This window comes from Camelus bactrianus, chromosome 6 (assembly GCF_048773025.1).
Source record: "Camelus bactrianus isolate YW-2024 breed Bactrian camel chromosome 6, ASM4877302v1, whole genome shotgun sequence".
NCBI classification, from domain to species: Eukaryota; Metazoa; Chordata; class Mammalia; order Artiodactyla; family Camelidae; genus Camelus; species Camelus bactrianus.
Genome location: NC_133544.1, coordinates 31640932 through 31655469, shown reverse-complemented (window position 1 = coordinate 31655469; position 14538 = coordinate 31640932). Strand labels below are relative to the sequence as shown.

The following is a 14538-nucleotide window of genomic DNA, read 5'->3' as shown; positions in this document are numbered from 1 at the left end:
GGGTGGAAAGCACATCTTGATACTTATCTTAACTCTGCCGTGAAAATGTTCTTGTTTAACATGTTAAGAGACAGTCATTTCTGGTCTTGGCTTTTAAAAATGAGAATGCTTTTTAACTTTCTGTTTCATGGCTAACTAAGCCCAGGGTCTTCATTTTAGTTACCACTTTACACTACTTCAGTTCTCTTACTTGCTTCATTACCTTTTCTGCTTTGGTTTTGAAAATAATTTTAGAGAAATAAAATCAAACTGTTTCCAACCCAATGAAGTCCTTTTACCACACTATTAATGAATCTTTTCTTCATTACCAACACAAAGCTGGACGTTGCAAATCTTTTTAAACAAGCAAATTAAAAACTATTTAGCCTTGTGATTAGAGCAGACAAAGAGCACAGTAAAATTTAACTTACCTGGCTCATCCCTTTCATTTTTACTGACCTTTCTTTATTGGAAATAGTTACCTGTAGTTTAACTTCTCCCTATAGAAGGAATGTTATTAGAGAGAAACTGGAAGGGTCCGCAGGGTTCTGATTCTTAATCCTTAAATGTAAGACCTGAAACTATAAAACTACTAGAAGAAAACAGGGGAAAGCTCCTTGACATTGGTCTTGGCAATGATTTTTTTAGCTATGACACCAAAAGCAAAAGCAACAACAACAAGTCAATAACTGGATATATTTAAGATCTTGTAGTAGCTCAGTGAAAAAGAGTATGAAAATGAATATTATATATATATTCATGTACGACTGAAAAATTGTGCTGTATACCAGAAATTGACACAACATTGTAAACTGACTATAACTCAATAAAAAAAAAATCAACAACTGGGACTATATCAAACTGAAAATCTTCTGCACAGCAAATGAAATGATCAACAAAATCAAAAGGCAATCTAGGAATGGGAGAAGATATTTATAAACCAGATATTTGGTAATGGGTTAACGTCCAAAATATATACAGAATCAACTCAATAGCAAAAAAAAAAAAAAAAAAAAAAAAACACAAATGTGATTATAATGGGCTAAGAACCTAAATTGACATTTCTCGAAAGAGACGTATGAAGAGTCAACAGGTACATGCAAAGGTGCTCAACATCACCAATCATTAGGGAAATGCAAATCAAAACCACAATGAGATACATCACCTTATGCATGTCAGAATGGCTTTTATCAAAAAAGACAAAAGAGAATAAGTGTGATTGAGGATGTGGAGAAAAGGAAACTTTTGTACCCATTCCTGTTGGTGGGAATATAAATTGGTACAGCCATTTTGGAAAACATAGGGGTTCCTCAAAAAATTAAAACTAGGACTACCATAGGATCCAGCAATCCCTCTTCTCAGTATATATTTGAAGAAAGTGAAATCAGTATCTCGAAGAGATATCTGCACCCCCATGTTCATTGCAGCATTATTAATAGCCAGGATATGGACACAGCCTGTGTGTCTGTCAGTGGATGAATGAATAAAGAAAATGTGGTGTGTGTGTGTGTATATACACAGTGTTACATACAAATAACAATGAAATGTTATTCAGCCATAAAAAGAGAAAATCCTGCTACTTACAACAACATAGATGAACCTGGAGGACATTATGATAAGTGAAATAAGACACAAAGAGACAAACACTGCATGATCTCACTTATATGTGCAAACCAAAAAAGTCAAATTCGTAAAAACAGAGAGTAGAACAGTAGTTACTGGGGCAGGAAGCTGGGGGACTTAGATGTTGATCAACTTGTACAAAGGTTCAGTTATGTGAGAGGAATGTTCTAGGGAGCTAATGTACCGCACGGTGACTACAGCTAATAATACTGTGTTGTATACTTGAAATTTGCTAAGAGAGTTGACCTTGAGTATTCTTCCCACCAAAATATAAGTCGTAACTATGTGACGTGATGTATATGTTAATTAACTTGATTGTGGTTATCATTTCACAGTATTTACATTTTTAAAAACGTCATATTGTACACCTTAAATATATTCAGTTTTTATTTGTCAAGTGTACGTCCATAAAGCTGGGGAAACAATGACCAGGTAAGTGCTCTGAGCCTACACTTCTTGCTGCCTCTTGTATTGAAGACATCATAGGGAGGGGATGGATAAGAGCCCTGGACAATGGCTTAAGACACCTGAATTCCAAACTTTGGCCTTCACCCAATTCGTGTATTTTTGTGACAGTGGACTTGACGTGACCTTTGTCTCCATACGTGCAGTTCAGCTGAACTAGTAGTAGCTGAGCATGTACTCTGCAAGAGATGCCTGGAGATACTATGTCCAGTTTATATTGACTAAATGCTTTTGTTTGTTGTTGATTTAGCCTTTTTTTCTGCAATGTAGTAACTCTGTAGTGTGTAGTAACTGGGTGGATTAGTGAGGGAAATTACATTGTGGCTGGAAAATTCTCCTCTGAAGAGGCTTTTATTTGTATGGAAAATCTAAATAGTCATGGCAGAAGGCTTTATCTGTGATTTAATTTAAAAGCCATGGAATGAGTACTGTTTTGTAATATTACATCATTGATTCACAATTACTACTAATTTAGTAAGTGAAAGCAGTGGAAACCTCTAAATCCTAGCAGTGTCTAAGTAATATTATAATGCTTGTAGTTTATTAGTTGATTCAAAATTATTCTTTTTTAGCAAAGTAGAAATTAAGCTGGCTTCCTAATTGGAAACATGTCCAAGAATAACTCTTTTCATATTGTAACCAAAGTAAAAGAGATTAAAATGTTTTAGCATCATGATGGTGTCTTTAGTGAATTAGTAACCATTTAGGTTTAAAAGACATTGCTTCCCTTAATATACCATGTTAGTTAGAGGCATATTGATTTAAATATACTTCCCAATGTTGATTTATAGGACAGTGAGAGCAAATATGGCTTTCAATTCTGTTGAAATAGAGTCGTTCTTGGAAACTAACAGTGTCAGAAGTGCTTCAGATAGTGTTCAAAAAAAAAAAAAGGCTGAACAGAAGGAAACTGAATACAAAAGAACCCTATTTTATCTCAAGTCTTTATTTCTTGATTTATACGTGTACTATGGTGACAGCTTTACTGCAGAATTATAATGGTAAAAGTGTTACATAACATTGTTAAGTTATAATTGGGACACCTTGTAGCACTAAGTTTAAAAAGTATTGCTTTTATCCAGTGTGAAATAATGTCTCTTGAGATCCTGAGGATAAATGAGGCAGTGTGTTTGAATTAGCTTTGAGCCTATACCTACCATGTGTTTGAGCCTCATAGTACCTCTAAGATGGAAGGATGGGTGAGCAGGGAGAGGTTGTAGCGGGAGGTGATTTTTGTCTCAATTTTAAATCAGCAGATTGAAGTATAATCACACAATTGAATTTGTAACAGAGCTTTTTTAGGAGGGGAAAGGTGTCTTAAACCACTCTGCAGAGTTGTTTAACTAGAATGTATTGTCTTAAGTAATTTTGATAAATTTACCTCCTATTCTAAAACTTGAATGATCATCATCACTGAAAAGAGCAAGAATGGATGTGCTTATTGAGGAGTCTGACTTCAGAAGACCCTATATGCAAAAATTCTACATTATATATATAATTTATAGGGTTTACAAAGTAACTTTACTTTGCTCATCATACTTAACTCTTTACAATGTGGACTTCCATTGAATGATGGGAAAAGTACATTTACTTAGCATTTCAAAAACACAATGAATTATATCTTCAAGGTTTGTTTTAAATGTAGTTTTATTTATAACCCCTTCTAGTCCAGCTGAAAGTGATTTTTTCCCTCTTCTATTCCTTAATTCCTTTGTTTATCATGGTCTTAAAACATTTAATTTGTCTACTATTGTAGTTATTTATGTATATGATTTCTTATTCTGTTGAATTTTCATCTCCCAAGTCTCCTTGTATATATTAATTTTCATCTCCCAAGTCTCCTTGTATATATATTAAGTGTATTATATTGATATATAAATGCATATTTATTGAATAAACAAAGGTTCACCTATACTTGATCAGTGAGTGATACTCAAGGCAGAAGGAAGAAGTGAGTGAGACTCTCACTAATGGATCTTATGGGGAGTGGGGAGCATTTTCAATTTGTATTTCCCCGTCTTCCACTCCTGAATGAGAAGGGCTTCCTAGTGAGCCTCTTTCTTCTGGAAGTATATCATATACCAAGTGTGTGTAGGGTGGGAGGAGAGGGAGATGAGTGGAGGGAGTGCCATAAAACAGGAGGGAGGGGAAAGAGCTAAAGAATCACAACATAGAACAAAACAATCTGCCTGCATTTTGGCATTAACTGGTAAAGAAATATAGAAGAGAGTACATTAAACACACAAGAAGCAAGTGAAAAACAGATTTTACCACCAGACTTAGCTACTCTGTTAAAGTGTTAACATGATTAAAATAAAGCTTTTAGTAATGGGGCCCTTCTATATATTCTTGCTTATGGATGAGACATACCTTTAAGCTGTTTGCAGACATCAACAGAAAACTATAAAACTGGAATCAGTGGTGATTGACAAAGGCTATTTGGTAAGAAATTTGGAGATTATTTACATGTGTGTATGTATGTATAACAATGACTGTTTCCCTTTTATAGACTCCCATAAACCTCTCTGTACTTATTGCTACTTTGTAACAGTGGTGGATAACAAAGCCTTAGCTCAGATAAGGGGTTTTCTCTGAGGTTCCTTTTCCATCAGAATAAATCCCTATCCATCTCAGAGCTGTTGCTTTGTTTACCTTTTATGTATCTCCTTGTTTTTTCTAGATATTCATTCTGATAAGCCTAATCTTGTATCAGAAACACATATAGTTTTTCTCTTTCTCACTGTCTCTCTACCATTTTCTGAATCTTTTGTGAACAAGATCCTTTGAATTTTCCAGACTTTTAAATATTATTTTGGTAAAATATTGGGCTGTGGCTTAGAGTTTTTTCAGTGTTTTAACTGTTATCGTTCCAGTCATTCATTTTCTCTTATCATTCTCTGCCTTAGTCTTCCATTGCTTACCTTGTATGTGTAGACCTTTCTTATTCCAGAACCAAATGTAATAAATAGATTTTTTCCCTTTGTCTGTGTTATCTATGACATAACAGAAAGATTTAAAAATTCTCTTTTCAGCTTACTTTGAGACACAGTAAGACTCCAGAATTAAGCTTCATTTCATATATTGCCTCTTCTTTCTCTTAATCCTCAATTCTTGTGCTCAGAACAGTGAGTTCTAATTAAACTCTTTTCTTAAGAAACATAGTACATGTGTTTTTCTTAAATGCAGATGTGTCTTCTTTTAAGTAAAAAAAAAAATCTACAGTTTGAAAAACGATACAGTTTGAAAACTAAAGGTCAGACATTTTAATTCTTATGTTCCTTTACTCTTTTTTCCCTTTAAACCTATGAAGACTAATTTAAAATATTATAATAGGGGAAACTGGGTTTGAGATATATGAGGTCTTAACTGTCTTTGCAACCATTCTATACATTTAAAAGCTGTTCTAAAAGAAAATGTTTATTGAAAAACATATGAAGGGTATTCTCAATCATGTGAATTTTAGTGATATTCATATGCTGTATTTCTTACAAATCATGAAAAATCTGACAAATGTCAGTTGTCTTTATTGCTTTCTTAACTTTTGAATTAATAATAAAGCTTGGAATCAGTTTGAGAATGTTATTTATGCTCAGGATCCTTGTATAATATTGTCAGAAAGTAAAGGATAAATTGTTCTTCAAATACTAATTTAAGATCACACCCCTCCCTCTGTTCCTCTCAGATCTTTTGTGGCTATAGCAATGGAGTAGGGGTCTTTATTGCCTTAGGAGTCTGCCATGAGTTCAAAGTCCCAAGTGAAGAGAATCAGCAACTTTAATACTTAGCTGAGGAAACAGTATTGACCAAATCTTGCTGAATTTTATCTGAGCTCTCTTGGATTCAGAGAGCTCTTAACTCTTCAGAAGGCTCTTGCTGTTATAGGTTCTGCTTTGATCTAAAAGGACCAGCCAGCAATGACACATTTGAATATGAAAGATAACTTCTTCTGAAAGTAGCTGTGTGTGACACTTTTCCTTCTCAGACTTTTTTTTCAGAATCAACTTTATAGCCTTACCATCCTAGCTTTTGTTTCTAGGGCTCTACATGACAGAACAGAGGATATCCCTAGAAAATAGTTGTAGATTTGTGGCTTGGCAACCACTTTATTAAAGGCTCTTGTAAATTGAGAACTCACTACCTTGCTTCTTACTATATGAAAGAAGAGATTCTGTTCCTGAAGATACCAATCCTTTCTCTTCCCTTGCAGGCAGAATAGCTTCAAACACTTCTCAGGCTAAGGGGCCCTTGTCAAAACAAATTTTTATTTGAAGAACTAAGAAACATAGGGATATTTAGCAACAGCCCATATGAATTACAGTGGAATTGAAACTTTAGAAAAGGAAAAAAAAAAAGAATTTTTCACACTTGCTTAACCCCATTGCACCCACTGTTAGATAATATTAAATGTTTTAACCACTTGAATGTTTCATTTTATAGCAAAGTATATAAATAGAAAAATGGATCTTTTGATTAAAAATTGGCATAAAACATTTTCAAGACATCCAATATAGAACATGTTCTTCATTTTATTGTGAAAATTCCTTGTATCATCAAGACTGGTTTAAAAAAAAAAAAAGTCCCAGAAATGCAAATCAAAACTACAATGAGGTATCACCTCACACCAGCCAGAATGGCCATCATTCAAAAGTCCACAAATGACAAATGCTGGAGAGGCTGTGGAGAAAAGGGAACCCTCCTACACTGCTGGTGGGAATGCAGTTTGGTGCAGCCACTGTGGAAAACAGTATCGAGATTCCTCAAAAGACTAGGAATAGACTTACCATATGACCCAGGAATCCCGCTCCTGGGCTTATATCCAGAAGGAACTATACTTCAAAAAGACACCTGCACCCCAATGTTCATAGCAGCACTATTTACAATAGCCAAGACGTGAAAACGGCCTAAATGTCCATCAACAGATGACTGGATTAAGAAGAAGTGGTATATTTACACAATGGAATACTATTCAGCCATAAAAACCGACAACATAACGCTGTTTGCAGCAACATGAATGTCCCTAGAGAATGTCATTCTAAGTGAAGTAGGCCAGAAAGAGAAAGAAAAATACCATATGATATCGCTCATATGTGCAATCTAAAAAAAAAAAAAGGAGAAAAGAAAGAAAGAAAGAAAAAAGACAAATGAACATAAATACAAAATAGAAGCAGACTCATAGACATAGAATACAAACTTTTGGTTGCCAGGATGGAGGGAGGTGGGAAGGGACAGACTGAGAGTTCGAAATTTGTAGGTACTGACAGATATGTATAGAATAGATAAACAAGATTATTCTGTATAATGCTTGGAAATATATACAAGATCTTGTGGTAGCTCACGGTGAAAAAGAATGCAACAATGAATGTGTGTATGTTCATGTATAACTGAAAAATTGTGCTCTACACTGGAAATTGACACAACATTGACTATAACTCAATAAAAAATAATAATTTTCAAAAAAAAAAAAGTCCCATGACTGATATTTTGTAATTATTGAACGCAGGTATCCTTTTACTCAGTGGCTTTACTTCCATGATGAAAAAAGTACATCTTGTTTGTGACATCTTGAATTCTGGAGATAGATGGAATTATTAGATAAACTATAATTTTTCCTTTAAGATGATTTGAACTTGGCCAGTGAAGGTAAGCTCAGAATGTTGGAGTGCAGCTGGAATCAATGAATGATTTTACTTCTTTCATAAAGATCTCAGTGTATGCAGCTTTGAGTTCAGAGAGGATCATGCTTACATGTTCTGAGTAATAGAGAAGTGAAAGGGTATTTTTAAAATTTAACTGCTTAATTTAACACTTGTTTAGTGATATTTCCGAAGTAACTGTTCTTTTTCACTGCCATCCCCTTAGGTATGCACATAAAATTTTCAGTGAGTTCTTTGAAATTTAATCTTCAAGTTGAACTCCTTGCTTAATCAGATATACTGGATTAGTCCTGGCTTATTACATGGTTTTTTGACACTTCTCACCTATAAAGAGAAGTTAACCTCTCTGTACAGCTTATTTTCACCTTTATTTCTCTTTCTTACTAACAGAATCCCAAGGACTGCAGCAAAGCCAAGAAGCTAGTGTGTAATATCAACAAAGGTTGTGGCTATGGCTGTCAACTCCATCATGTGGTCTACTGTTTCATGATTGCATATGGCACCCAGCGAACACTCATCTTGGAATCTCACAATTGGCGCTATGCTACTGGAGGATGGGAAACTGTGTTTAGACCTGTAAGTGAGACCTGTACAGACAGATCTGGCATCTCCACTGGACATTGGTCAGGTAAGAAGCCTGTGCAGTTTGTCATCTTTCAGAGTTGAACTGCCACATAGCCAGGCTATCACATTTCTGCTTACAACTTTATGGCTCATAGTCTTTTTCTTTGAATCCATAAAGGCTACACATTATCCAGATAAAATCTAAAGTCATATATTTTATTCTCAAGCTCTATTATGATCTATTTCACTTCTGATGTACAATCTTATCTGGATCTAGCAAAATCACCAAGTTTTTTTCCAGGAACGTGTTTTACTCTTTTACTGATGTTGATTAGATAGATAGATAGGTAGATAGATAGATAGATAGATAGATAATCTGATAGATAGATAGATAGATAGATATCTTTCACTTTTTAGGGTACTTTCACATTGTTGTACTCATTTGACCCTCAAAATTATCCTATAGGGTAGACTGGTGGTTCTCAAACTTCAGCACGCATGAGGATACCTGGAAGGCTTATTAAAATACTAGTTTCTCATTCAGTGGGCCTGGGATGGGGCCTAAGAATTGGCATTTCTGACAAAGCCTCCAAGTCCAAGTACCCCAACATGAGAACCACTGAAGCAGACTGTGCAGGTACCTTTCTCTCCATTTAACAGTTGAGGACAATGAAGCCTAATTTGTTTAAGCAATTTTAACTTTATTCAGGAAACATTTAATGAGGAGTAATGTGTTAAGGTACTGCGCTGTAAGAGGTACAAACATCTGCAAGAAACTTCTCTCCAAGGATTTGGTGGTGAAGGGAACAGAATATAGGTAGACTTTCTTGCTGCTGGTCTATTATTCTTTCTACAATGATGATCTTTAAACAGAGTCCCAAGTTGGGCTACCTTTGTTAAAATCTTGGCTTTGTCATTTTGTGATCTTGGGCAGTTTAACCTAGGCCTTGGTTTCCTCATCAATAAAATGAGGAGTAACAATTTATTTACCTCTTTGAGTTGGTCATAGAATTAGATGAACTAACATGTACAATGCACTTAACACAGTGCCTGATATAGAACGCTAGTAACTGTTTGCTCTTTAATAGCCTTTATTCATTGAGCAAATATTCATCGAGTGCTGACAGCGTGCCGCATACTGAATTAGGTGAAATGCTAAGTAAGACAGTGCAGTGTCTCTACACTCGCATCTTGTGGGAAGTCAAACATTTTTCAAAGTGCTGAGGCATTTCAGTTAATATAATTTCTCATGGAGCTGAGCACCTTTTTTTCGCAAGTGAAAACACTAGAAGTGGAATACAGAGCCATGTCATTGGCAAAGTGAGTAACTTTAGTTCCTTTGTTTCTTTTTGCCTCCTTCGGAAAATATCAGATAATACCTGACTCTTCACAGAAGTCCCCGGAAAGTTAATTGGGTAATTTCTATAAAATGCTTTAAGTTGCTCTATAAAAGGTCCTGTATGGATTTAAAGTATTATGTTGTGATGTGAATTTTATCTTCCTTAGGATTGTTTAGGTGCCTTATTCTGCATATCAACATATTTTTTTCTTTGTAGCTCACTTCAAATTTTGAAGTGAACCTCTTAATCTAGAAGAGCTCTAATTTTGAGGCTACCTCTTCCATTGATCTGGTCTGTAGTTTATAGCAGGTACAAACAAATTAGGTGTCAAGGTTAGGAAGATGCAGGGGAAGCAACTCAGTCTCACTGTGGCTAACTTTTTCATTTTGTGGACTTAGTTCAGTTTCAAGCGTCTTTGTGGAAGTGTACAGCCAACAAAGGGCAAGGTTCTTGTGTTTCACTGTTTCTAGAGGCAACTTTTTGAGTAGCATCCAGTTAATAAAAAAGTAAAAAAACTGTTCTCACCAGACTTCTCAGATTTAGTATATAGGTTGGTCACGCCTATATGCTGCAACTATTTATTTGTTTTGTTACATTTTAAGCCTTTCTCATACATTTTGTAGTCCATAGTGGCAACTACAGAACATGAAGATTAAAAAATGGCTTGAATTTGAAACATTCAGAATTTTCTTCATGTTACAATTAAATAAGCTCTAGAAATCATCCTTTATGTGGAATTGAAGGCCTGGTACTGAGACACTAAGTGACTTATCCAGGATCACATAGCTTACAAATGACAGAACTCTGGTTATTTGGACAGAACTCACTTCTACCTACCTCCAGTTTAAGTCCTCCCTAGGGAAGGGCAGACAAATTGGATGAACAATTAAAATACGTTGTGATATGGGTAAGTTATGACAATAGTTTTACATTACCTTCTTATAAAGAGAGAATAGAAAGGTAACTAAGTCTTCTAGCTTGGTTGATCAGTTTTTTCCCCCAGTTTTACTGAGATATAATTGACATACAACGTTGTATTAGTTTAAGGTGTACAACATAATGATTTGATATATGTTTATACTGCAAAAAGATTACTGCATTAAGTTTAGTTAACATCCCTCACCTCACAGTTACAAACTTTTTTTTTTAATTGAGAACTTTTAAGATCTTCTCTTAGCCACTTTCAAATATACCATACAATATTGTTAACTGTAATCACCATATTGTACATTACATCACCAGAATTTATTTATCTTTTAACTAGAAATTTGTGCCTTTTGACCACTGTCACCCTTTCCTCCCCACCCCACCCCAACCCTCTTCACCTCTGGCAACCACCAATCTGTTCTGTTTCTTTTTTGTTTGTTTGTTCTATTTCTATGAGTTTGTTTGTTTTTTTAATTCCACATATAAGGGAGATCATACAGTATATGTCTTTCGCTGACCGACTTATTTCATTTAGTGTAATGTCCTCAGGGTCTATCCATGTTGTCCCAAATGGCAGGATTTCCATCTTTCTCATGGCTGAATAATATTCCTGTGTGTGTGTGTGTGTGTGTGTGTGTGTGTGTGTGTGTGTGCGCGCGCGCGTGTGTGTATGGCATGTTTTCTTTATCCGTTCATCCATTGATGGGTGCTTGAGTTGTTTCCATGTCTGGGTTATATGAACATGGGGGTGCAGATATCTCTCTGGGATAGTGATTTCTTTTCCTTTGGATATATACCTAGAAATGGAATTCCTGGATCATATGGTAGTTCTGTCATTAAACTCTTTAAGCATATAACTCACTTAGGTTAAAAAGACAATCTTTAGCAGAGCACAAATTAAATTATACTTTGAATTTTTCCTGTGAAATTAATAATTTTAACATTTACAAAACTACTAAGATGTCTATTGGAATCATGTAAATAATCTAACAAGCTTGTATCCTTAATAATGGCTGACATCAGATGGACTGATTGATAAACTAATAATGTGGGTGATAATCTACAGACATACCTCATAGGATAGGCTATGGATATGCTTCTGTGTAGTATTTTTACAGTAATATTTGTAACCTTTGATGATTGATTAATAGAAACATGAAATAATATTTGAGATTCCTTGTGCTGCAAAAATATCTTGATTTCTCTGTTTAGCTAATGTGAGGAAAGGGAAAGGACACTGAACTGTGAGTTTAACCAGATCCAATCTCCGTTCTGTTGTTTTTAGCTTTTGGAACTTCAACAGTTAATTTTAGCTTCTCATTTTCATTTTACCTCTAAAAAAAACTCATGTTACTCAGTACCTCTCTTCCTCTCCACTTTTATAGGGCTGTAATCACAAGGGAAAATGAGTAAGAGCTATAAAAGGCACTAAGATGGTTTTTATGTACAGTTTATTTTCATTGTCTATGTTTGGTCCCCAAATTTTAAAACACAAACATAATAATAGAATATATTATTAGATTATAACCTGCAACAGCAGGAAACTTACCCTTTTTACTCTAAGATGAAAACTAGGCCTTCATAAGAGCTTCATAGACAGTTTTCCCTTTTAAAATTATAAAGTTACATTGAAAAAATTGAAAGAGATCCAGAGAGGATCTGAGAATAACCTCTAAGCACTAAAATATCTTTGTGGTTAATAACCCACCATTTAATCATAATAAAATTCTAGACCAGTCAGAGTCTCTCTGCAGCTACCTTAGTATTTTTACTATACCAACACACCCGTAGAAGGTATGCTCCCACCCATAACAGTGGCTCACTGTAGTTGGTGATTTTAAACTGGCTGTGTTTGGGGGGAAGGAGTGATGGTACAGGGGGAATATTTGGTGACTGAGTTGGTACCATATCTAGTTGAAAAGCTAGCTATCCCTGCTTCAAGATTCTAATAGGTCTTTGACCTACACCCTACTTTTTTGAGAATTACTGACCTAAACAAGTATCATTGCAGGTATGTAAAGACTTTTAATTAAGCCTATATAAGGCTTTGGTTTTGCTGATTTTTGTTTCAGGAATGTAAAATACCAGTTAGAAAAACGTGTGTCTGAGAAGAACTCACAGTGACTTTCACTGTGACATCTCCTTTATCTTCTTCAGCTTCCCACTTAAAAGAGAGAGAAAGAAGTCTACAGTACCTCATTTATGAGAATAGGGAGCTGAAGCTTCCCTGCACAACAGTTTTGTCCAGAGTGTCCTGACACCTTAAACACAATCATAGGTATTTATTTCCAAATTTATCCTACAAATGCTTCTCATAATGAATTCTGAGTAAACCTGGGGAAAGTGAGTCAGAGGTTTGCAAACTGCCAGGATACACCTGATACATTTTCCTGGACTATAAATTTTGTTTGCTGGCATATAAGCTAAATTATTTTAAATAATAATGCAAACAGGATATATATTAGTGTAAAATGAAAATTTTGATGAAAAATCAAACTTGAGCCCACTGGTTTAGTCCAACTTTCATATCCTCAGTAGTGTAAGTTTACCCTCCTCTGCTATTGGGAGCATTCTGGTGGAAAACTGTAAGAAGTGCCATTCTATATTTGAGTTTTTAGCTATTTATTTTATCTTGAAGGAGACTCCAGATGGCATCAGGGCCTAGGTCTTCTGGGTTGTTTACATAGTAAGCACTTGACCAGAGCACAATAAATGTAACAAAAGAAACAAATAAAACCCACCTCTCCTGCATCCTGGTCCACATCTCAGATTACTACCCCGTAAGTGTGAGGCACTTTTACTTACTTGTAGATTTTTTTTAAAATAGTCTATTGCTAAGAATGAATTTTTTTTTAGCAATATATCCTGTTGTTTTAGACAAAAGTCTGGCAGAATGAGTTCAGAGATAAAAAGAGGTATGTTTAGAAAGTAGCAATACATAATTAGCATCAAAGTCATTGTGGAGTGGAAACGATTTCTTTGGAAAACTTTCTGAAAAGTTCTCCTAAGTCTATTTAGAATCTATCCAAGTTTGCTAGATGTAGAAGTAGAATCCAGATGCTGTGGATTTCCTGTGGGATGAGTGGGTCACATGACCTTGATACCTGTCTCAGAAATTATCAGTGTTTTTGTAAAAACTAATAAACCTTTTATGTTACAAGTGTGTTCCTTAAAGATTTGGTATAAATTGAATTATTATAAATTGTCATATTTTAAACTAGTTCTAGGGGGACTATGTAAAGAATTCCAAAGGAAATCCTTTCATAATAAAGAATCTTTTTTCTAATATGAGCTAGTAGTCCCCTGATTCATCGATCTCTCTTTCTCTCTCTCTGTCTCTCTCTTTTTCTTCCCCACTCCTCTCTTTCTCTCACATTCTCTTCAAAAGTAAGAATGCAGGAATTTGGTAGCATTTTGATAAGAGTCTTATTTGTTTACAGCCTATAGATCACATTCAAGTTTTAGAATGATTCTATAAATAAGATAATTGTTGAAAAGCTAAAGAAAGTTAAGAATGCCTCCTAGCCCTGTTGGTTAGTTTTATATGCCAGGGCTCTGGGTATGATATAAATCTACAATTTCCTTATCTTTCCTCCTCAAGTTTATATAAGTTATAGGCTAATTCCATAGAATAGGAAATAATAGGCCATTAACTTCAGTGGAATTATACGTGTGTGAATCACCCACATAAGCAAGGAGATGCACTCCTCATCATGTACAAATGTGAGTGTTTCTAGATGCTGTGGGGGATATAAAGATAAATAAGACCTAGTCCTTGCCCTTCAGGAACTTGCACTGAGTATATTAAGATACATAGATCTGTAAATGTAACAAAAATAGGATATTTTAAGTGTCATAAGAGAGGTATAGAATTCTGTGGGTCATCAGAGGATAGAGAAGCTATTTCTGGCTGAAGGTATTAAAGGCATCATTAAAGCATAAATTGGGCCTTTAAAGAACAAAGAAAGGCATAGTCTGGGACAGAT

At 35.0% G+C, this 14538-nt stretch overlaps 1 protein-coding gene across 5 annotated transcripts in view; it reads left to right on the top strand.

Moving 5' to 3' along the window:
• FUT8 (fucosyltransferase 8) overlaps window positions 1–14538 on the top strand; it is a 255589-nt gene that overhangs the window by 203908 nt on the left and 37143 nt on the right. For all 5 annotated transcript variants that reach the window (XM_045522109.2, XM_010962271.3, XM_074365376.1 and 2 more), the window contains one exon: window positions 8112–8349. In XM_045522109.2, the coding sequence (XP_045378065.1) occupies window positions 8112–8349 (238 nt within the window). The remainder of the gene's footprint in view (window positions 1–8111; window positions 8350–14538) is intronic.